Source organism: Mauremys mutica, chromosome 7 (assembly GCF_020497125.1).
Source record: "Mauremys mutica isolate MM-2020 ecotype Southern chromosome 7, ASM2049712v1, whole genome shotgun sequence".
Taxonomy (NCBI): domain Eukaryota; kingdom Metazoa; phylum Chordata; order Testudines; family Geoemydidae; genus Mauremys; species Mauremys mutica.
The window spans coordinates 123,241,230-123,265,475 of record NC_059078.1 but is presented as its reverse complement, the minus strand read 5'-3'; the positions used below and the strand labels follow the sequence as shown (position 1 = coordinate 123,265,475).

General features: G+C 45.6%; 1 protein-coding gene across 4 annotated transcripts in view; it reads left to right on the top strand.

Moving 5' to 3' along the window:
* SORCS3 (sortilin related VPS10 domain containing receptor 3) overlaps nt 1-24,246 on the top strand; it is a 465,994-nt gene that overhangs the window by 51,630 nt on the left and 390,118 nt on the right. The window contains exons 1-2 of one of the 4 annotated variants that reach the window (XM_045025355.1): nt 6,784-6,819; nt 16,731-16,802. The exons of 2 other annotated variants lie outside the window; for them this stretch is intronic. In XM_045025355.1, the coding sequence (XP_044881290.1) occupies nt 16,731-16,802 (72 nt within the window). In that variant the 5' untranslated portion in view covers nt 6,784-6,819. Of the gene's footprint in view, nt 1-6,783; nt 6,820-16,730; nt 16,803-24,246 lie in introns of those variants that run through there. One more of the 4 variants, XM_045025358.1, reaches the window with a different exon arrangement.

Sequence of the window (24,246 nt, the reverse complement as noted above, 5' to 3'; positions counted from 1 at the left end):
AAAAATCGGTGCTTAGAAATTCTGAAGTAAAGTAAAGACGGGAGTGAAGAGGATGCATTGTGCTGCAGCACTGAGATCAGTGCTCGTGCTGACAGAATAAAGGAGCATGTCGAAAGCAAATGACACAAGGAGCTTAAAGAAGAAAGTGAGCTTCAGGATATACAGTCGATATCGAGAGCTTTCACCAGGGCTTTAACCACAGAGATGACACAGCACAACTGTGTCAATGAATTTGTGTGGGCTCTTTGTTTCGCCGGACAACCGCTGTTAATTGCAGCGGGGCCTACCCGTGACTTTGTGCGACAATCCCCGTCCAGCAGCAAAACCCCTTCCTAATTCAGACAACCTCACTCGTAAGCATCTGAAAGAAAATGACGACATTTTAGTATCTAAACTGATGGAACAAAGTGATGGAAATGTGGTGTCTAATTTGATTTTTTTGACAGTCTCCCGATGCTTTGGACCGTCTGATTCTTGGCCTTTTGTTTTTTTATTTCAAAGCTAATAAACCCACTTTGTTTTGTGCTGATGTAACATTCATCACCTCTGCTGACAGCCCTTTTGTCCATGCAGCAATAACGGACATGTTTGAGATGTACCAACTCGCTTGGGAGGATGTGGCCACAACTAACATAGATTCTGCTTCCTACATGGTTAAGTTTGCACAGGAGAGTCAGAAACTGGAGCTGCTACATATTGCGTGTCCTGCTCATCTTAAAGATGTGAAATCTTGCTTCATTGGATTCGGAGCCATTTTCAAGCATGCAAACAAGTTGAAGTCTTTGTTTTGCACAGTGCCAGAGAAGTGCAGAGCTGCTGCTGATTACCTAGCCCTGTTGTGCCACATTGCTGGATGAGCTTGTACTTCGCTTCCTGTCATGTAAATAACATGTGGAGTGTGCTAGCTAATGCACCTCCTAGATCATCGGGAGTTCACTGGTTCTAAAGCAGAAACTCTGAAGAGACTGGCAAATAACCAAAATGACCACCTGATTCTAGGCACCAAGGTAATGTTCATTGTTGAAAACCTGGAGTCACTGTATGACATAGAAAACATTAGAGTTTTTCTCCAGCTCCTGCCAACACATTTGCCAATAGAGATGTTTACCGGATCCTGACAACCAAAATCTCAGCTGAATTGAACACACAAGCTGCAGTAGAAACATGGCAAGAAAACCCAGCTGTTTCTGGAAATCTTTCCAACCCCAGAACATGAGAACCAAAAAAAAAAAAAAATAGGAGACTACTGTGGCCCATAATCTGAACCCCAAAGTGTTTGGTGCTGAAGATTCTTTTTGGCATCTCATCCAGGTGTTGCACCCTTTCCTCAAGGTGAATTTTGCAGCAGACTATGACCGTTATGCCGGAGGGTTTCAACCATTTGCCACTAAAAATGAAATTCCAAATCTCAAAGGGGAATTTACTATTTACATGAACATGCCTAACCCTGATGATGCGGAACTGAATGTGCCGGCTTTTTGGAACAGTCCTCAAGACACACTTCCGAACTTGAGCACCAGTGGTGTGGTGAGCTCTAGAGTGGATCTCCTGGATCTATTGATGCAGAACACTTATTTTCAAATTTGGACTAGCTCCAAGATAGCAAGAGGCTCAACATGAGTGAGGATACTTTGAAGAAAATTATGCGAGTGTCCACAAAGCAGGATTTTGGGAAAAATTCTGAGACAAAAAATACCTTTGTACATAAGTTATAATTATACTGTAATACAATGTGTATATTAAACTTTTTTCCCAATGTTTTTCACCTGATTTTTTTTTATTCTGGTTTTAATGTATGGAATATAAACACTGAATTCCACGGTGTGTGTGTGTGTGTGTGTTTCTTTTTTTATAACAAATAAAAATTGAAACTGTGGACTACTACCATATCAAATGGTCTTGTTCCACTTTCTAGTGTGCACCACCAAAACATACCTCTTGGTGGTGGTGGGCAGAGAATTGAAAGACTGACTGGACTGTGAGGGGCTGAACTGCCTACACAATCAGATCTGCTCTGGAAGAACCACCGCTGGTGAGAGACATGGGGTGATGCTCTGCAGGGAGGAGGAGGAAGAAGCTTGTCTTGTCGCTCTGTGCATAGAGGCCTTCATTCTCTGGGGCTGTAGATCCCCGTATTAAAGCAGCATGGTTAGTTTGATCAAATGCTTTTTCCCTGAAGGGAAAAACCCAATGCCTTCCCCTTTTCCAAGCTGTTTGTGAAATTTACCCACCTCTTCCCACTCTGAGTTCTCCTGCTGGCAGCATCTGCTTTGTTTCCCAGCTCCAGCAGAGCTGCAGGTAGAACGTAGTTCAACAAGCATCTTAATTTCCCCTGTGAACAAATTAATTTTGTTGCAACTCTGTAATGTTTTTATGGAGAGATGAAATGTGGCTGAACCTGTTTGACAGGCAGAATCGAGTCCAAGCCATAAATGTGGCACAGAGCTGGGTCTGGGATGGCTAGCTTCTCATGGCTCTACCTCCTGGGAAACTTGCCAGGCTAAAGCACTGTGTGAATGGTGTGGCCTACGAAATGGCTTTCTTGGGATATGAGCATCCCATCCACGTTATGAACAGTGTGCAAAGTGAAGGTGGTGTGTGCAAAAGAATAGGCTATAATGTGGTTAGCATGGCAAAGTAGAACAAACCTGGGAATTGTCCATACGGGGAAGGGGAGGTGAATTCTGGGTGCTCTAGGCTAGTGCGCTGGCTTTCTAGGAAAGGGAGTTTTGTGGTTCTCTCCATAGTTGTATTCCCAGCCTGTTTTGTGCTGGTCACTCAAAGGGGTCAGTGGTGCACACTGCGTTTGCTGCCCAGGGGTTATTTTTATGCACAGTGGCTAGGACAGGAATTATTTTTACCTGCCTTTCCTTGTAAGGCACCGCACTGCCCCTCTGACAAATGGAGAGGTGGGAACAGAATAAGGCTGTTCAGTCCCACTCCCGGCCCCTGGAGAAATACGCTCCCATTGTAAAATAACTACACTAGGGTAGCTCTGGCCTGATCCAGTTTATATCTAGGTGCCCTGCATCTTGTTGTTATAAAGGCCCACTTCCCCGTGTCGGCACTGAAAGGAAGAGATGGCCATCCAAAGGTCAGATACTATGGGGATGGCCACCATTATAATGTCGTAGATAGGGTCCGTTTTTATGCGCTGGACTGCAGAGCTGTTTGTGCAAGGGTTGTTTTGGCGGCTCAAGCTTCAGCAGAGCCCAGCATCCATCCTTCCTATCCGACCCACCCATCTAAGTATTACTATAGCCTGCATCACCGTAGCATCGGCCTGCTTTTCTGAGATGAAAGAAAATTTGCTAAATGCTGAGGGGCCTCACCCAGGGCTCAGATCTCCATTCCAGGAGGAGAGTTTGGTAAGGTCCTCTTCTCCTATGCTAACCTGTTCCATGGCTCTTGCGGGGGTGGCTCCTCCCCTCCCCCAGCCGTGTGTGTGTGAGAATGATCTAAACTCTTGCCTGTGTGTGCGATTAGTCCCTGTGCCAGGATGCCTTTGATATATAGGGCTGTGATGTCAGTTCATTATTCTGATGTATCTGTCTCGCTGCAGTTTGAAGATTGATTCTCCGAGGCACTAATCTTATTTTCCTGTTTTTTTTCAAAATGTTCCTTAATTGCTCTATTTAAGGCATTGCTGTCAAGCCAGGTTATATCACTCTTCTAAAGGCTAGTGGCAGCCTGACCATGTGACCTGGTTGCTGCTGCAATTAAAAATAGCAAAATTTTGCAGAATGCGGCTGTATTTTTTTTTCATCTTCTTGCAGGTAACGAGTTGTAGATGTTGTTAATGCTGTAACAAATCAGTGGCCATCTATGATTAGCATTACATCATGAACTGCTGTGACTCCATTGCAACCACAGGGATCAAATGGCTGTAAAAAGGAGAGGTGCCTGCTGCTTGAACTAATGAAAGATCGCCGGAGTCCATGTAACAGCTAAGGTTGCCAACCCTCCAGGATTGTCCTGGAGTCTCCAGGAATTAAAGATTGTCGTGATGAAACCTTCAGGAATATGTCCAACTAAAATTGGCAACCCTAGTAACAGCCCTGACTCCCTACCTGAGTGGTTCTGATTCCATCTAGTGGAGGGCAGTGACACACACACACACGCCAGCCAGCCAGTTTATTTTAATAGTTTCCCAGGGATGGGATAACTTGCTTAGTTCTAGATAGGCAAAGAATTTGTCTAAATCTGGGAGATTGAGGCTTTATTTTCATTAGGAAAAGAGATGTGTTCCTAATTCGAGTTAGCTAACTCCGGGTAAAATCCTAGTGAAGATAAAGCTGAGAGCTGGGAAGACTAGCTGAGATCAGACATTAACTGGCTGAGTAAGCATGGGAAGAAGCTGTCTTTAGCAAAAATGTGATTCCTCTTCGCCTTGGGGATGTGATAGACCTACAGTCTGCTGAAACTTCTCCTAGAGGCTATGGAACCAAACAGGTTCACAATTAAAGCTGCAGCAGACCTCCCCCAGAGAGCCTTGTAGTCTGGAATTCCAAAAGCCAGATTACATATCGACACATTTTACTGCTAAACTAACTAGCGGAGGAGAACGCTGGAAAAACTTCATTTTAGGAACAATGCTTCTGCTGTCTCAGAAATGCTCTGTCTTTCTCTTAAGAAGAGAGACAAGGTGGCTGAGGGAGCACCTTTTATTGGATCAACTTCCGTTGGCGAAAGACACTTTCTTTTAATATCGCCTTACTTTAGTTACTGAAGACCTGTGCATGAGAATGGGCTCCCTTGTTAGTTAGGAGATTCAGCTCTTCCTTACTCCCCATAGGACCAACAGCATCCCTGGTGTAACCATGCTGAAGACAGCTGAGTCTCCAAGGTGCTCAGTTGTGACACATGTCACAAGCATGACGATTGTTCCTTTAATAAAAAATGGTGGGCGGGGCAAAAATGAGGGGGATTTTTTTCCCTGGGAAGTGTTATGAAATCTTTTATGATGTTGCTGTTTATCCCAGTTGCACAAAGAGCTGGAAGATCAATATAATAATAATTAGTCCTTACTGAGAACTTCCTATTTATCTGAGGTACTTATAATATGGCCTCCATCACTGGAGTATCTGAACACTCTGGTCTTTAATGTATTCATCTGTGAAGAAGGGCACTGGTATTGTTCCCATTTTAGAGATGAGGAGCTGAAGCACATAGAGGCAAGTGACTTGTCCAGGTAACACATGGCATCTGGGGTGACAGGTGGGGACAGGGAGTTGAGAGCCCTGATCTTGGTAGCTTCAGAGTGCTACAGAAATATTAGTCACAGCTAGACCCAGGACTGCCAATTAACTTCAGCAGGCTTTCAGCCAGGTCCACGCCCCTCAGACTAGGGTGACTAGATGTCCTGATATTTGGGACTTTTTTTTTAATATGGGCTCCTATTACCCCCCCACTACCATCCCAATTTTTCACACTTGCTATCTGGTCACCCTACCTCCAACATCCAGGTAAGGTTGGGAGATCAGATCCCCACTTTGCAGCTGGTGAAACTGAGTCACGGAAGGAGTATGGGATTTGCCCAAGAAGGCTTCCCAGTGTGTGAGTGACCGAGCTGGAATTAGAATGCGTGAGTTCTGGCTGCACGTCCCATGAGCAGCTCATTAGGTCACTCTGCCTGAGCTGATGAGACGCATTTAATTTAAAATATGGGTGGAAGAATCTGCAACAAATAGTCTCTTGTGCAGGGTCTGATCCAAAGCTGCCTGAAGTCAATGGAAATCCTTCCATTTATGTCAGTGGGCTGTGGATCGGGACTGTAGCGCCACCACAGTGATGTAGTTAAAATGTATTGTAATACCTTCTGCGCTAGGGCTACCCAGGGAAAGGAACAGGAAAGCAGGCAGGCATTCCAACAGGAGCACAGGTTTTCCCAAGCATGTTTTGAGATTGCTGATCTTGGTAAATTTGCTGCGAGTCTTGAGCTCCTGTTTGCTAAACGACTGGTGTATTTACAGGAGCTTTGTTAACCTTGTCTTTCAATGGGATTAGTGATTTCTTAAAACATAATGAGATGCTTATTCTTTGTGATCCATGTAGATTGTCTGGGATTTCACAAATTCTACACTCATTCCTGCGCCGCATACCCAAAGTTACCCTCTCCTCCAACCTTTGCATTTGCTTTGCTCGGGCGCACAAGCTGCGGGGCAATTGAGAACCAGGCTTCAGACTTTCTAACCTGTATGATTCCAGGACTGAAAATCAAGTGTCTATTCAGGTAGCATGGACTTCCTTGTTCTGAACGTTGTACCAGGAGGAGAAGACAGCGTGGGGCAGTGCAAGCTGAGCTTGGGTTTTCAAACTCTTGCAGTCTCCACCAAGTGACTGCAATGGTGGTGAAAAGACTTTTCTCCTCACTTATCAGAAATAAATGTTCTTGGCTTTTGTGATTGTCTCTCATTTTGGTTTCACTGGGAAAAAGAACATGACTTTTTACTCAGATCCCTTCTCCTCTCCTCTGATTTTTATTTTTTGATCTCCCTTTATTCTCCACATACACACTTTAGAGTCAGGTCCATGCAGTGTTGGAAGGTCTCTCTCTCGCTCTCTCTTTAGGGGCAAATTTGATGCTCCTTAGAATGAGACGTTGAAAGCCCAAGTTTGAGCTGGGCACACTGCAATGATCCCTTTTGCCATTGCTTATGGGAGAGCTAGCCCAGGAGAGACTGCCTGATCTGAGGGGGGACTCTGACTCAGACAGATTGGAACACCGGGGACTAGAATGAGGTCACCACACTCCTTTCTCCTGTGATCTAAGCAGCCTTTGAACCTAGATCCCTTGAGATGGATGTCACTTTCAGCTAGGTAGGTGGTTAAATAGGGACTTAGGTGCCTAACTTTAGTTGTCTGCATTTGAAAATGTTGGCTTTCATGTACCAAATCACACAGCTTTCCTCTAGAAGATGCCACTTCAGGGTCATACCACTGTCTCTCAACTATGGTCCATAATGGGATGAATAACTCCAACACCTTAATGGCACCATATGATTTACAGCTTTCCTTCCACTATACTAAGCACGGGTTTAAAGAGAGGCTGGATTCTCTGCTTCGGGTCTCCATACTAGATAGTTGTTGGGAATACCAATGACCTTCTCGTGTATTCTTGGGCTCATGCCAATTAGGGACTAGAATTGATCACTCTTCATTACCCTGGCTCTTCATTTACACAGCTGAGTTATATGCTTTATCAGGGAGGTACAGCTGTGGGGCTAAATCATCCCTGTGCCATGGACTGATGGAAGAAAAAATGAGATCACTGAGATTGCCCTCCACTAGACAGACTTAATGGTTGTATGTTAGAGGACACGATGATCCCAGCTTCTCAGTGCATAGCGGGGAGGGGAGAGTCTTGAGGAAAATGAAAAAACCTGAAGGGAAGTGACTCCGTTGTCTGTGAGATGTGGGTGGAGATGGGAATGCTGATCTCTTGCTGGAACTAGTAGGCTAGAAAAGGGGCTCTCAACCATGGGTATTATCACCTGCAGATTGGTTTGGTCCCAGCTCAGATATCACATTTTGAACAAACCGTGTGCAATCAGAGCGATAAGGCTGTTGTACAAATTTGTACTATTCCGAATGGAGCGGAGAAGCCAGCTGTGTAGTGTGCCCTAGATACTGATTCGAGGAACCAGTCATGTGAGAACTTTACTTGTTGTCAGGAGGACTCCGTGTATGAAGCTCCTGGGGAACGGATGTTTATATAGCTACACTCTGCATGCACTGACCTGGAATGGCAGCAGCTAGGGACCTGAGCTAGTTCTTTAATGCTTGGGAAGATTCATTTGTTTTCCATATCGCTGTTGCACAGCTGGGCAACCTTGGTCTTCAGTGCACACATTGCAACAAAGAGCAGGTCTCCTTCTTCCACCCAGCTTCCCCTTTGCAAAGGAAGAAATAAAAAGGATCATGTCAGCCAGCTGGTAGGAAGAACAGTGTGTTTGAACAGCATCCATGGACAATCAACCAGGAGTGATCCTAGCATATCATTGCAAGAGGCACAAAGTCCTCGATGGGAAACTTTATGATTGTATCATGTTACACTTGTGATGCTATAGCCCCTTATTCATCACTGTTTGTCCTGTCCTGCAGCCAATTTTTCTGCCTTGCTTGGTGGATTCCACTGAGTTCCTGGTCTTAAAATGTATGGGAGAAAAAAATTCTTATCCTGCAGCACAGGAGGAAATTTAAAGGGCTGGATTGGTTTATTTACCCATTGTCGACCCACTCGCTGTTCCTACATCTTTGGCTTTTGTCTCTGCCTCTCTCCATAACTGAGCAGAACTGGTGTGTGTGTGTGTATGTGTGTGGGGAGGCGGGGGGGGGGAATGGAGATGTATTTTGCAAAAAAATTCAAGATTCTTCCCCCCCACTCCCAAATCCTTCCCCTCCCCAGTTTTAGTGGGAAAATATCACTTTTGTCCCACTTTTTGCTTTTCTCCACTGGAAAAGGGATGAAAGGTTTGGGTCAAAAGAACAGAGAAGTTTTTTGTTTTGGTCAAAATGGCACTTTCTACTGGAAAAGGTGTTTGGATGAAAGTCTTTTGACCAGCTCTAATATTTAAGCATCTTAGTAGTTCTAAGTGCCTCCTGCTGCATGACTCTTCACTGTTGTGCATTGCTTGTGCTTTATCCAAGTTGATCACTTCTGTATATCTTGCAATGCAAATCCACTGCATCCTTTTTTGACATTCCCTATTTAAAACCTCTTTTCTTGGGTTATGACCACCAAATTATGTCCACAAAGCACTGCGTGAAGGACATGACAACAGAATAAATTGTTTTGCATCATCATACTCCATTGCATTTGGAGATGTACCCAAGCCACCCAGTCCTGAGCTTTCAACAAAGCTTGGGGACACTGAGAATCCTGGGTTTTGGTCTGGGATCATCTCTACTCCTACTGGTTGCATGTGGCTAATAATATCTGCAATCTTAGTGATGCATTGTGCGATGTTCTTGGCAAACCATGCAGTGATACAAAATACCATGAGGGGAAAGAATTTTTTAAAAAAAAAGGAAAGTCAAGTTTATTTTCATTCTGATCATCCCCTCAAACTTCTTAGCTGGTGCATTCTGTAATTTTACCGTAATTCCCGGCAACTGGGGATATGCCGAGACTCGACTGCTTCTCAGCACCACAGAAACCTGTTATAAAACATCCGTTGAAGGGAAAAACTCTGATTTTTTTTTCTCAAGGTCTAACTGTTTGAGTCAGCAACAGGCAAATTCAGAACTGGTCAAGAGCTGCTAGGCTCTAAAGCACTAAACAAAAAGGGGGTTTTCCCACTGCTTTCAACTCGTGCAGTTCTGGAGGGTGGCTGGTAAGAGCTGGGTTCTCCACCAGAAGCCATGCTGTTGTGTGGTCACAGGCATTTACTCCAAGTGTTTGGCACTGGTGAAAATTGGTTTACAAAGAGTCTAGAAGTTATTCCTAGGGATTCAGGGCACTGTAGGTGGCGTTTGTTAAACGGGCCTCAGAATTCTAATCTTCTGTTCCATTGTAGGACTGGCTTTCACTAGGGCATACGTTTACTTACAGTAGGAGTTGTGCTAAGCTTGCAGTCTATGGGCCAGATTCCAACGTCCATTACAAATGTGGAATAGCTCCCTTGACTCCAATAGTTAGTTAGTCTGCATTTACACTAGGGTAATTTGTTTGCTGAGTCTTCTCTTTGGTCTCCTTTGATGGAGGGGGAGTGAGCTGCTCTTTCCCCTGCCTCAGCTCCCACTCGTTCCTGGTGACCAGGGGATTTGGCTTTCACAGCAATGCACCACATGCCCCCTCACGACCCACTTCAGACTGGCTGACGACCACGGTACTGGCTGGCTCAGAATGATGTGTCATGGGCCTTTGCACTGCCAACAGCTAAAATTGCCCACTCTGGTAAGTGGTCTCCTACAACATGTGAACCCCTTACGCTTAAAATCTGTCCCACACAGCATACCTACCTAGACTCTTCTCCAGACTCGAGGAAGAGCTCCGTGAAGTTCGAAAGCTTGTCCCTCTCACCAACAGAAGTTGGTCCAGTGAAAGAAATTACCTCATCCACCTTGTCTCTCTCATATGCTGGGGCTGACACACCCACAACAACATGGCAACCAACAGCCTAAAGAGTCTGCTTTACTTCAAATGGTAGGGGACCTGGGCAGCTGGCTCAGGAACAATCAAGTTCTTTTCCTGCTGGCCGGAAGAAGTTCCCTGGGGCTGGGGTGTGCAGCATAGGCCTTGACTGTACTGATTAGTTAAATGCTTGCATTAAAATAGCCCTGTGAAATTGGATCCATTTTGCATAACCTATTATTATGCTGGTTCGTAGCTGTAGTATATTTGGCTGCAGACTACATTTTGTACTTGTGAATTATGGGAACCTTTAGCTATTTGGCTTGGTATTCACCTGGGATTTAAAAGCTTGCTATAAATATTGTGTCCAATAACGGGCGGTGTAGATGAATTGTACAGGAGACATAGGTCACTGCTGCCGTGTGTGAAGGTGTTAGCGTGAGTGGTTTTATTTCTCTTTCATTTCCTGGACAGGAGATTTTTTTTTCTTTGCTTTTGCTTCGAGATCTGCAGTAATCCATGAAATATGCACATTTTCCTCTGACGGGATTTATATTGGGGAGTAACAGGGACGTTTAAAGACTGAGTGTGCATCTACACTGCAATGAAAGCTTAGGGTTAGCAGAACTCGAGTTAGACCCCGGGTTTGTTAACCTAGGGATTGAACACCTAAGGATTGAGCATGCTCATTTGTAACCCCAGGTTAGGGATTGTTGAACCCTGGGTCCCAACCTGGGGCATCAGTGTCTGTGGCCTGAGTCTAACCACTCGTATCCCAGACTTCTTAGCATCTTCCCAGGAGGAGATAATTTACAGGTATGTGCTGGTTATTAAAAGAAACCTTATTTTGTTGTGAACTGGTGTGAGTGTGTGCTTGTACAACAGGATGCCAGTGGGATGCTGTTAGTTGATTCCCCTCTATGTACTTACAAACTTCTGTTCGAGGCATGTCAGGGTGTTTGCTACCTAAGGCGGGATGAGCTGTGACATTAGTCTTGGGGCATTCTGGGAAATCGCCTTCAGGATTCGAGTGGCGGACTTGTTCCTTTGTGATGTGATTTAAGAATCATTTGTTGCATTACAAGATGGTGGTGGCTGGTTGAGTCACATGACAGTTAATTAGGGGTTTCTTAAAAATGCAGAGGAAGACTTTTTAGTTCTGGCAGGTGGAGGGGAATTGTGGGTAATCTCTTTGTATAAAGAGGGTGGAGCTGAACAGCCAGGGTAGTTCTGTAGAACTCAGGCACTGCTGAAGGTAAGATAGGAATAGGCTGGAAGCTGGATTCCATTGTGGTTTTAAGGTACAAATTTCCCTGGTCTTATTTTATCTATTTAATCTTTTTTTAGATAAAGATCAGTTTTCATATACACCCTCCTTGGTTCTTCCTAGGCTCTCATAGTCCTGTGCCCAGAAAACCTCTTCTGTTCCTTTACTGGAGCTAGTGTAGTGCCTTTGAGGACAGTGTAATTTATGGTCTTTCTAAAAGGCTTTCCCTTCCTGCTGAAGTAGAAATCTTAATGAAGGGACAAATACCATTAATAATAGACCCCCACATGACTGAATGGGAGCAGCCAGTCTTAGCATTAATGCCCTCAGGGCAGCCAAGGCTGATGGTAGCAGTCACAGTTCAGTTCTCTTCTCCACACATGGAGTCTGGGTTTGATGGCACGTTATGTCCGCTTTGTGGGATTATTACAATGCCTTGTGCATCTTTTTGGGTGTTGATGAGTACAAAGCGATGCTCTCAGAGGATACTGGTGGCTTGAATGCAGCAGCTGCATTATCGGAGCCACCACTCTACCATCAATTTTTTTCTTTCACACATATACTGTGTGTGAATGAATATATATATAGGCATGTAAAATCAAATCTCTAGGAGTTCCCTGTTGGGAAATACAGAGAATATTTTTGTATCTGGTTTCTATATGTAACCTCACCCAATTAAATTTCAAAAGACATCCAGTATTATGCAGGCCAGGATGTAGGCGTGATCCTGCTAGATGGAGGTGAACGGAACCGAGAGGCATAGCTCAAGCTGGATCTTGTATGGAACTTGCTGGCTATCGATTCTCATGAGCTCCTGAGGTTTGCAAGTCAACTGGATGTGCACCTTTCTCAGAGGAACATATCCCAAACCTCGGTGAATCTGATTCCCAGTTTCACTTGGTTTTTGTGTTTGTGTAATGTGGTCGGCACCTGCCTCTCATGAGCACTCCCCCCAGCTGATGGTTTCTTCAGCGGGTCTTAAGTGACTCAGCCCTCTGGCCAAGTCTCAGACACTGTCTGTAGGTAGAACAGAACAAACCCCTCCCAAGGTATAGAGTCTTTACCTTCACCCAGCCCTGGTATGGGACCGTATCCCCAGGGCTTCCTCCCTAGAGACAGTCTTCCTGGAGCCCTCTGTGGGCTCAATCCTTACTCAGCCCCAGCAGCCAGCCAGGATCTCTTCCTTAGCTCCCCCAGTCCCTGCCAACATTCAGCTGTCTGTGGACCTGCTGCTCTTTCAGCCAGCCAGCCAGGAACAAAGCTTCAGAAAGCAACTGACTGACTTTAGCTCTGCTGCTCCTTTTTATATGGCCCTCCTTGCCCCTGACTGGCTGCTCCTGGAGCCCTTCCGATTGGCTGAAGCCACTCTAGGTCACTTGGAGGACTTCTCTTCTGCTCCTCTCTGGAATGGGGTGTAGCAGCACCTTGAAGCCTCCAACAGGGGGCCTCTGGGCCTAGTCCACCCCATCACATGCTGAAAGCAGAAATGGGAAGGGGCAGCAAAGTTTGAATCTGGATCAGAATTTCCCGGAGATGTTAGGATCTGAGGGTTTCTAATTCAGCTGAGACTGTCTTGCATACACTGTAGTGGCCCTGTTGCTCTTAGTCTCTTCCTGTGGTCAAAGAGTTGGTGGTTAGAGAGGAGAATCTGGGAAGCAGGACTCATTGGTCCTGTTTTAGGCTCTGCTGTTAAATTTGTGTAGCTGTGGCAAGCTGCTCAGGATGAAATGATCTTTTGTACAGAAGAGTCTGATGTAGCATAACCTTTGTAGCTTAATCTTTGATGCTACGGGCTCTACCTCCTGGGGTTCTGCTGTGCTGGCTAAGCAGCTTTATTGCTACAAATTGCCTGCACAGATCACTAAGGTCAGAAGAACCTTTAGGCTCTCTGACTCAGTTTGACCATCTGTAAAATGGGTGTCATTGCTACCTACCACACATAAGGTGTTTGTGGATAGAGCTGAGCAACTAGTTCATAGCAATCAATTTATTCCACAAATTTAGCCTGCCTTTCTACTCACATCTTGTTCATTAGCAGCTTGGGATTTTCTCAGATTCACTCCTTCAAAATTATTCTCAGAATAATTTCTAAGGACAATTCTTGGTCTGCAAATGATTTTTGAGCCATTCAATATTGGAGCCATGCTGGTTAATTTTGATTGGATGCATAAATCACAAGGCTTTTGTTCCCTGATTGGATGATTATAGTTCTTTAGAATCCAGTTCCTCAAATTTAAGTTCAAATGAGCTTTTTTTTTTCATGGATATTCTCTAATACTCTCTCTTGAAATGTGCTGTTTGTTAACTTCCTGCCACTAAACTGGTTTGCTGGAATATTTGCAGAAAGGGAACTCAAAGGTGAACAAATGCACCAAGCAAATTCAGGGCCATATTTTCAGCTGGTGAAATATACACTAGCAGAGGGAGCTTGGTCTTCAGATTATTTTTAACGGCCCTTCACAATTAGACCTGAACAAATCTCAACTAATTTTGTGAAGCTTAGAGCATTCCTGTCTACACTTCTACAGTATTTTTTCCATTTGAGGCTCTCAAATCAGTTTGCACAGTATTATTATGCTAAGCACATGTGATGAATACTATAGAAACCGGAAGATAGATGGGTTGCCCTGTCTTTCATCACTGGAACATGCCCTAGTCTCTGATAGTGCTTTCATCTTCCAACCCTGGGTGGTGATTGTTTGCTTGCTTTTCCTCCATATCTGTCTTCATCTATCTAATCTTTCTACCCTTCAGTGGGAACAGCCTTGCCGGCAAAGGTGGTTAGCCATGTAGGCGCATTTTAGTATTGAAACCACGTTCGGTCTGTGGACATTAATCAGTGGTAAATTAGAATGGAATTGATATATGCATATGACATGCACATTAATTTCAGATGTGTTTATTGTAATTAGTGCTATTACAATGAATGCCAAAGGAATCAGGAAATGATTAACCTCAATTAGGTTCTGTTAGTTTGTTTAAAAAGTTCAGTTTAAAATTAAAAAATCAAAATGTTGGGGAGCGATGGGGCTTTGAGGCGCTTGGCATTAGCAGCTCACTGAATATTGCCTCCAAAGCAGGGGTTCCCCAACATTTTCATAGCTCGGACCGCATCTGAATAGCGAGATTGTCTCCCATTGGTGATCGGATAACCGTTCTCTGACAACCACAGCGATTGCTGATATAGAAGGGGTGCTAATGCATTGCTATTTATATAGCCCACGGACACTCAATATAGCGCTCTGTCCCCCTCTACTGGTGGCTGGGTCTCCTGTAGCGGTACATGAGCCTGCCGCAGCAATGGCTAGCGGCGGAGGCTCCTCTTAGCTCAGGCAGTAGAGGCTCATGCTTTGATTCAGAGGTTTGCTTCCCCACGGCAGATATTTGTATCGCAGTAGCACCTACAGGCCTGAAGTAGGTTGGGGGCCTCCCGTGTGCTAAATGCTGCACAAACACATAGTGAGAGGAGATCCCAGTTTCTTAATAGGCCAGACAAACCAATGCGGCTGCCTCAGTGGCTCTGCCGCCACATCCTCTCTGCTGGGACTAATCTGTAATGTAACGAAAAAAGTCATTGCTCTCTATTGGGGCAGGTAGAGGAAACTGAGCCTTCGGACTGCTTCTGCCGGCAAACTGTACTGCTTTAACTGGGCCGGTAGAGTTAATAGAACCCTCCGAGGGTCGATGCACTTATAATCGCCTTTCTACAGGTATAACTGCTTCTGCACCGGGGTGTAACTACACAGAGGGGAAAACTCACCCCCTGACCAACAGGACTGTAATAACCAGGCCTGAGACAAGGTGGGTGAGGTAATATCCTGGGACTGACTCCGCTATAAATACACTGGACAGACAATGGAAGAGACCAGTTTTTGAGCTTGCACAGAGCTCAAAAGAAGTTGGTGTAATAAAAGATATTGCTTCACTCACCTTGTCTACTAATATCCTGGGACCAACACTGCTACAACACCACCATGTAGCTCTTTTAATCAGTAAATCTCAAAGCACTACACACAGGAGGTTAGTACCATTATCCCCATTTTACAGATGGGGAAACTGAGGTTCAGCATAGTGAAGTGACTTGCCCAAGGTTATGCAGAAGGCCAGTAGCTAAGCCAGTAATAGAACCCTGCTCTCCTAAGTCCCAGACTAGTGCGCTAGCCGCTAGGTACAATTGTGTGCAGAGACCAAGCCTTGCTCAAGGGACAAGGAGAAGCAGTGAGGTTGTAGAGGAAAGATTTGCACTGGAGTGCACATGTGTGCATGTTTCACCATGCGCATGGAGAGTTCTCCAGATAGCAGCTGGTCCCTGTTATTTAGCAAGACAGCTGTCCGTTTTCCACTCTGTCCTTCCAAAGAGCTCTCCCAGTGCATTTCCAACAATGGTCACCAGTGCATCCCTAAGTGCCCCGTTCATGGATTTCCTAGCTGCTAGTGAGGAGGAGCAGAAGGGTTTTATTTAGCAGACAGGATGAAAAAAATAGAGTACTGAATAACTTGAGCGTGAGCCCTGTGAAATCAGTCATAACTGTACCCTGGGCTAATCAGCTCCTGATGGTTTCCAAGCCTGCAGTTCATTTAGCCCAGGATGATGATTTTAACGGGTAAGAAGGAAAGCCCCCTGAAGTTGTCATTTCAGCCGGCACTCATATTAGATGTGCTTACCCCATGCTCTCCTTTTCTCTGCTGCCCACTGAAAACACTGGGGGGAGGGAGAGAAATGGACAAAAATACCCTGGATCTACAGTAGGTTGGTTTCAAACCATGGTGATTGTCTCTTGTGATCTCCAGCACCAGGGCTGCCCAGAGGATTCAGAGGGCCTGGGGCAAAGCAATTTTGGGGGCCCCTTCCATAAAAAAAAGTTGCAAAACTATAGAATACTATATTCTCGTGGGGGCCCCTGTGGGGCCTGGGGCAAATTACCCCATTTGCCCCCCTCCCCCACCGGGCGACCCTGTCCTGCACACACAAGCCATAGAATCTCACCCAGCAATTCCTGCATGCATCCAACCCAGTAGTGTTGGGCTGTTTGGTTAAAAACACAGTAATTTTGCAGTGGCTTCAAGAGAGGCTGGTGTTTTCCTGATCTCACAGTAGTGTCTCTCTGTCCCTGGGACACACCTTGGATCTTGCTGCGAGCTCGCGTGTTGCAAATAGTCTTTGCGAGCAGAGCAAAGTACACATCCGGCTCGGTGGTGAACACGACGGACTTGCTGAATGGGGTGGGTTTTCTAATGATGGAAGGTACTTGCACATAATGGGAGATCGATTACGAATAGCTTGTTAAATGTGCTGGGACTCCAGGCATGAATGACCATATTCTGCTGTGGCAAAACAGTGAATATTCGAAATCATCATTCTCACGTTAATCCTCCTCCATTTTTCAGATGATCTGCATATCAAGACATTTTCCTTCCCCAGTGAAGGGCTGTTCTCCCAGCTCAAGACTGAGATGCACGGTATCATTTAACTGTTGGCTTTCTGGGTGGAACTGAGACCCACTCAACCCACCATCCAGGGGTCCCACTGTTTAGTCCTAATCCATCAGTGCAAAACAGCATTAAAGCTGCCCCAACTAAACTAGGGATTCCCTGGGTTTAGGAGGCAGCGATAGTTAGTGGGCATAGCTGTCTTTCTACCACCACCTTCCAGGGAATGCTGGGAAAGCAGGGGGCGTGGCTGGAGCATGCTGCCTCTGGGTGATTTCTAGCCTGGAGGAGTGCTTGAATGGCTGATAGGTGCTAACAGCCAGCTGCCACAGGCTTCTGTATGAGGAAAGATTAATAAAACTGGGACTTTTCAGCTTGAAAAAGAGGTGGCTAAGGAGAGATGATTGAAGTCTATAAAATCATGACTGGTGTAGAGAAAGTAGATAAGGAAGTGTTGTTTACTACTTGTCATAACACAAGAACTAGGAGTCACCAAATGAAATTAATAGGCAGCAGGTTTAAAACAAATAAAAGGAAGTATTTTTTCACACAATGCACAGTCAACCTGTGGAACTCTTTGCCAGAGGATGTTGTGAAGGCCAAGACCATAACAGGGTTCAAAAAAGAACTAGATAAATTCACGGAGGATAGGTCCATCAATGGCTATTAGCCAGGATGGGCAGGAATGGTGTCCCTAGCCTCTGTTTGCCAGAAGCTGGGAATGAGTGACAGGGGATGCCTCACTTGATGATTATCTGTTCCCTCTGGGGCATGTGGTACTGCCCACTGTCGGAAGACAGGATACTGGGCTAGATGGACCTTTGGTCTGACTCAATAGGGCCATTCTTATGTACAAGACACTCTCTTGCTGGAGGGAGGGTGTAACACAGACTATCAGTCCTGGGTACCCTAAGAACTGTCACAGCAACTACTCCGGATTGCACTTGTGACTCCTATTCAGATGGAAAAAACTGGAGGCGCAACAGCGGAGCCCAGGCCTCAGCTTTTATGGCTGTCGCCCCTTTCATCTATAGATCTCAAAGTGCTTTACAAAGGAAGGGATCCCCATTTTACAGAGGGAAACTGAGGCATGGGGCATTGACTAACTCGGTGTCACACAGCTGGTCAGCGGCAGAGTCAGGAACAGAACCCATGTGTCATCATGGTGGGAGGATGTGGGATGTGGCAAAGCTCACCCTCTGTTTTAGATGGTGGGGCTTACATTGGAGAGGGGAGCAGACAGGGCTGGCTGCAGCTTGCAGCAGGCTCCTATTGCTGTGCTGTGTAAAGTCTAAATAAAAAGAACTTAGCTGCTTAATGCAAGATCTCTGTCTCTCCCAACTCCCAGTCCTGGGCCCAATCACTGCGTGACAAGGGCTCCCAGCAAAAACTGCTTTGTGGCTTATAGTTTCCATCTTGGAAATAATAATGGCATCTTGCGTGATTCATAATTTTCCAGGAGGGAACCTGAAATTGTGTCTGATCTGCTTCTGCCAGACTCTTGTTAATGCCCTGGTGGGTAACCTCAGCTCTGTAACAGCTTTTTGTCATCAGGCTAATAAAGCTTGATAGGCAGGCTTACTGGGGCCGGTTGTTTTATAGCAGCCAGGTCATGCAGCAGTAGTTAATGTTCACGTTGGATATATGAAACCTGCTTTTTAAGGTTTAAATGGACATTATCAACTACTTATTTATTGCTTTTAATTTCTTTTTTGCTCCCTGCAATAGACTGGTGAGGGCTTGAGAAGAACGTTTCTTTCCTTACCAAGTTTTGTCATATTCTATATGGAAAAAGTTCATTTTTTTTTCTTCTTCATTTTTTTCCATTGTTTGTGTATTGTTGCTGTGTGTGGTTAATCAGCTTCCCTGTTCTATCCCAGAAGTAGCTGCACAGCAAGTAAAATGTCAGTGACTTCAGGATCAGAGGGAAAAATGGAATATTATTTTTTCAGTTCACAAAGGAAATGTGCCAGACATTTCTGGATCCTAGAACTTTGAATGTATCCGGTATTCCTAGAACTTTAATATTTTGGACTGTAAGTGGGATCAAACCAGCATATAATGTGAACTGAAACTTTGTATTTAATGATCGGTGCCCTATACGATCGACATATGCTAGTTCTACATGCTGAAGAGATATTTAAAATGCAGAAAATTATTTGGTTTCACTTTGATTTTTTTTTTTTTTTTGGGTCAGTTGCCAAAAGCATCAGTCTGGATTGTGAACTAACTGCCTAGTTCTCTTTGTAATGGGAGCTGAGTCTGAGTTATACAAATGTAAATGAATGCATCAGAACCTAAACTGATGGGACTGAACTGATTTAAATCAACTTTAAAAAAATACATTTTTCATTGCTGGGCTGAAAGCTTGTGAAACCAAATTTCTGCCGAAGCAAATTATTTGACTACAGTATAAAATCTTGGGGGTGGGGAGGAATAGGGGCTTACAATGGAAACACTATGACGGGATTCTTCTCTCTTACGATGCTAAGGGGAGCCGCTATAATTACATGAGTGTGGCTTCCGGTGTGCGCTTGTGTGGGTGAAAGACAGATTATGCATTGATTTGAATATTTCATCTCAGTGCAAAAGGAAGTGGGCGGGAAAGGAGTCTGAGTCAAATGCAAACCTCCTCAAAGTGAACGTGGGAAGATGCTCAAAGTATTGAGCAACCCTCTTATCCTTAAAGATTGTCCCTCTAGGTCTGGCTAGAGGCACATTGACAGGGGCCGATGCTGCTGCTAATGCTCTAGTTAGGGTCCTACCAAATTCCTGGTCCATTTTGGTCAATTTCATGGTCATAGGATTTTAAAAATCGTAAATTTCATGATTTCAGATATTTACATCTCAGATTTCACAGTGGTGTCACTGTATGGGTCTGGAGAGCAGCGGCTGCTGGCCGGAAGCCCAGCTCTGAAGGCAGAGCTGCTTCCAGCAGCAGCACAGAAGTAAGAATGGCATGGCATGGTATTGTCATCCTTACTTCTGCGCTGCTGTCTGCAGAGCTGGGCACTCAGCCAGCAGCCACCACTCTTGGGGCACCCAGCTCGGAAGGCAGCGCAGAAGTAAGGGTGGCAATACCACGCCTCCCTGCTCCACAATAACCTTGTGACCCCTCTGAGACCGCCTCTGGGTCAGGCCCCCCAGTTTGAGAGAGGCTGGCTCTGCCCTGTAAAATCTGTATAGTATGGGGGTAAACGTACACAAAGACCAGATTTCATGAGAGACCCGGTTTCACTGGTCAGTGGGTTGAGGACAGCAATTGACAGCTCTAGAAATGGGTCTCCTTCCACCAGCGCTAAATTCATTTAAACTTTTATAACGCGAGCTTTCCCGTCTAAAACCATACTGCAGCAATCGACAGATCTGTGCCCAGATGATAGAGCAGTAATAGTGCTGTGGCAGCATTTGGGACTAATACAACACTTTCTTATTAATAGCTGAAGGGTCATTTTATGTCTAAGATGCAAATAGCCTGGCTTGTTCCTCAGTGAATTAAGGTGCCACAAGAAATAGCTGTGTCAGCAGTTCCCCTAATTGAATAACCTGAGAATGTAACGGACCTGTCTCCTAATTAATAGGAACAAGGGGTTAGGCCTTTGGAAACTTCATTAAACTCTCTGCAGTAATTAGACAATTGTACCAAAGTGTATCTGCTGCTTTCATCGACTGGGCTGCTTCTAATTAGGTGCAGCACCTGGACAGATCTTGTTTACTAATCAGGCCTGGGCTCGGGTCACTCCAGAGAAATCACTCCAGATGTGTTTGGCTTTTTTTCCCTCTTGAGATTGTTTCTGTCTCTTCCTTTTTAGAGGCATGATTGATCTGGCTGTGGGCATCCAAGTTGACTCTGTTCATCTTACCTCTTCTTATATTGCAAAGTCTCTAGAGGACCCTGTTTCAAGTTATTTGTACAATGGTGGTATTTGCATTACCAGATTAGGGTCCCCATTGTTTTACTATGCAGTAATACAGTGTAGCTAGGAGACCATCCCTGCCCTGGAGAGTTTACAATCTAGACAGACGAGACAGAGGGTGGGAAAGGAAATAGCAGCAGAGAAAGGTGAAGTGACTTGTCTGCGTTTACACAGCACATCGGTGTCGGAGCTGGGAATTAAACCCAAGTCTCCTGATTCCCAACCCAATGCCCATTCCATGGGTGTTCTAGCTTTCTCATATAGTTTAGTTTGGCTCTAGCCTGCTAATGACTGTGTAAATTGTGCCTTCTTATTCAACACCTATGCTCCCCATATGTGACCTCTAGCCTTTTTCCTTTGCTGAGGAAATACAGTTTTCACTCCTGTAAGAAAGCCCTAACTGGGATGATTTAGTTGGAGTTAGCCCTGCTTTGAACAGGGAGTTGGACTAGATGACTTCCTGAGGTCTCTTCCAACCCTAATCCTCTAAGCTTCTAAACCCTGCAGTGCTAATATGTGAGAAACTTTTCTCAATTCAGAATGGCTTATTCTTGCTTCCCTCCAGAAACCCTAAGAGGAATCATTCTGCCATTGGTTATGTCTGCACTACACTGTAAATCCAGATTGGTGGGACCTGGACTTGTGGACTCAGTGCTTCTAAGGGGGTGCTTGAGCAGCCACACTTCATTGTAATGTAAACCTGGGTTTTTCAATTGCTGGACCCTGGTTTTACAGCCATGCTAACACGTCCATACTGCACTACGCAGACTTTCTGACTTGGCTTGAGCTGCATTTATACTGCAAGATGACAGGGCTTGCACCTGAGTCACAGTGGGAGTCAGGCTTTAACCCCCGCCTCCCCACCCCAGCTGGGTTGTAGGGCCTGAGTGCTTGCTGGGCATCTATCTGATTGGGGCTTGAGTTCAAAGCGGAGTCAGAGCCGGGCTTAGTGTGCAGTGTAGTGCTACCTTATGGGAACAGTTCAGTCTTGATTTGGATTGTAAACTCTTTGGGGCGGCAGGTATTGTTTGTTCTGTTTTTTTGTACAGTGCCTGGTAGCGTGGGTCCTGCTCCATGCCCAGGCTCCTGGACCTTATGACAACCCAGTAACAACCCGTGAGCAGGGTTGCCTGAGGGTTAGAAGGCTCCTCTGCTGACCATTCATGGAGGGCCCTGGGAAACTGCCCTGGCCCAACCCTGTCTGAGCTGCTAGACCTGGTCAGGAAACGGGATTTTTTTTCCCCTCCCTGCCTCTATGTAAAATATTTTGTTGACGTTTTTCAAGTTTTTAGCCCAAAAGCTGAAAACCCAAACCCTAAATATAGTTGGCTGTCACTTGCCAAAGTCTGGGGAATCTGTTATTGTTTCTCGCTTTCGACGTAAACTGATGATTTTCAGAAAAATTTCCCTTTAGGCCGAAAGCCATTTTCCATTGATGCAAACGTATCTGTGGGTAATTGCTGACCGGTTCCATTTCTGATGTGCGGAGGAGTGGGTAGAGCTGTGACTCCTATGGCCCTGCCCACCTGTCCAGCAATGCTGGCCAGATACCATTCCTTGATCCCAGATGATGTCTGTTCATTATGCCCTCCCTGCTCCTCTGGTGCACTATGCGGGGGCAGCCATAATTGGGGCATAGCCGCAGCCCCTTTGGAGATAGTCCTCTAACCTTGTCCAGGGCTGTGGCATCTCTTCCTCCCCTTCTGTATCAGTGGATAGAAATTTCCTTGTGAAATTGCATTGGACATTGGATCTGATTCTAGAAATCCTTCTCCCTTTGCTCACCCTGCCACAGCAGCACAAAGTAACTTGATCCGCAAGCATTAGCATTATGTTTATTAACATTAATGAAGATTTATTCCTTCCCTTTTAAATGAGGCGAATTCAGACCTGGCATTTCCCTCCAGCCTTGCCAACTGTGGTCTTAATGTTTATCTTTCCCACACGCTGAAATAATCCAGGTGGAGAACAGGAGCGCTGTGTGTGTGTGTGTGTGTGTTGGGGGGGCGGCGCGGGGAAGTGCAGAACAACGGTTACATTACAGAAGGTGTGCTGGGGAGCTGTAGCTGCCTTGTGGATGAGATCAGTGCTTAATGCTCACCCAGTTTAATTTACTGCTGTCATCTGGAAAGGGACTAGGGATCAGAATAAAGGCACACGTGTGTGTCTGTGTCTCTCTCCATCTAGAACAGCTGGAAAACAAATAGAGGCTTTGTAAGACCTGCAGTGCCATAATTCGTTATGTAGATACCCCAGTTACGTCAAATGTCTACAGAGGCAGCTTGGTCTGGTGTGTGGGCTGCTTAGCTGGGACTTAGGAGACTTCGGTTCTAGCCCCATCTCTGTTACTGGTCTTTTCAGTGACCTTAAGCAGATTGCTTCCTTTTCCTGTTTGATCAGATTGTAAATTCATGTCCACTCCCTAGCCCAATGGAGCCTTGGTTCCAGCTGGGAACAGAAGGGTGCTTCTAACCGTGTAATAAGGGCTGGTCTACACTGCGGGGGGGATCGATCTAAGATACGCAACTTCAGCTACGTGAATAGCGTAGCTGAAGTCAAAGTACCTTAGATCGAATTACTTACCATCCTCACGGCGCGGGATCGACGTCCGCGGCTCCCCCGTCGACTCCGCTACCGCCATTCGCGTTGGTGGAGTTCCAGAGTCGACAGGAGCGCGTTTGGGGATCGATATATCGCGTCTAGATGAGACGCGATATATCGATCCCCGAGAAATCGATTGCTACCCGCCGATACGGCCGGGAGTGAAGACGTACTGAGCATGTCTTATTTACACTTTCGGGACCTTTATTTACCAGCTTGTGCAATGGATATAACAGCACATAACTACTGTGCAGGGCTGATGTGGGCCTTACTTAATGTTTGGGAATGTGTGAAGGTGCGTAGAAGTGCAAAGTATTAAATCATTTCTTATTGACGTTCCATTCCCCCGTTTGCCACAGCGTGACCATTTAGGTGCCTAACTCCCTTTAAAAATCTAGCCCTTTGCCTCTCTGTTCCCCCTCTGTAAAACAGGGGGCTAATAGCATTCCTCTACCTCCCTGTAGTATTGAGATGCTCAGACACGACCGTAATGAGGCCATATCGGTGCCTCAGAGCTCGTCTATATGACGACTTAGTGCACGGAAGCTGGGGTAGAAGTCTACACTGCACTAGCTTACCACAATCGCTGCGTGGAGCCTGTTGCCCTGTGCTAAAGCGCACAACAGAACTTTTATCACATGGCCGCAGGGTCTACGTACCGAGTTAGTGAACTACACGTGCCCACGTTGGCTTGCCACGCACTAGGTCTCTGTGCCAACAAGCCCGCCGCTAAATTAGCGTTTGCAGACTGGCTGTGATCCTCGCTCACCTGGCAAGAGTTGAATTCACTCACGCTGCGAGAATGTTCGTTTTCCCCCTCTAATAAGAACTACGCTCCCTCTTCCCATTCACAGGGTGAAGTAGCTCCCACTGCCAGAGCTGCAGGAACTAGGAGTGCGGGGGGTGCTGCAGCACCCTCAGGTTTTACGCAGGGCTCTGGTCTTGGCCTCGCACGT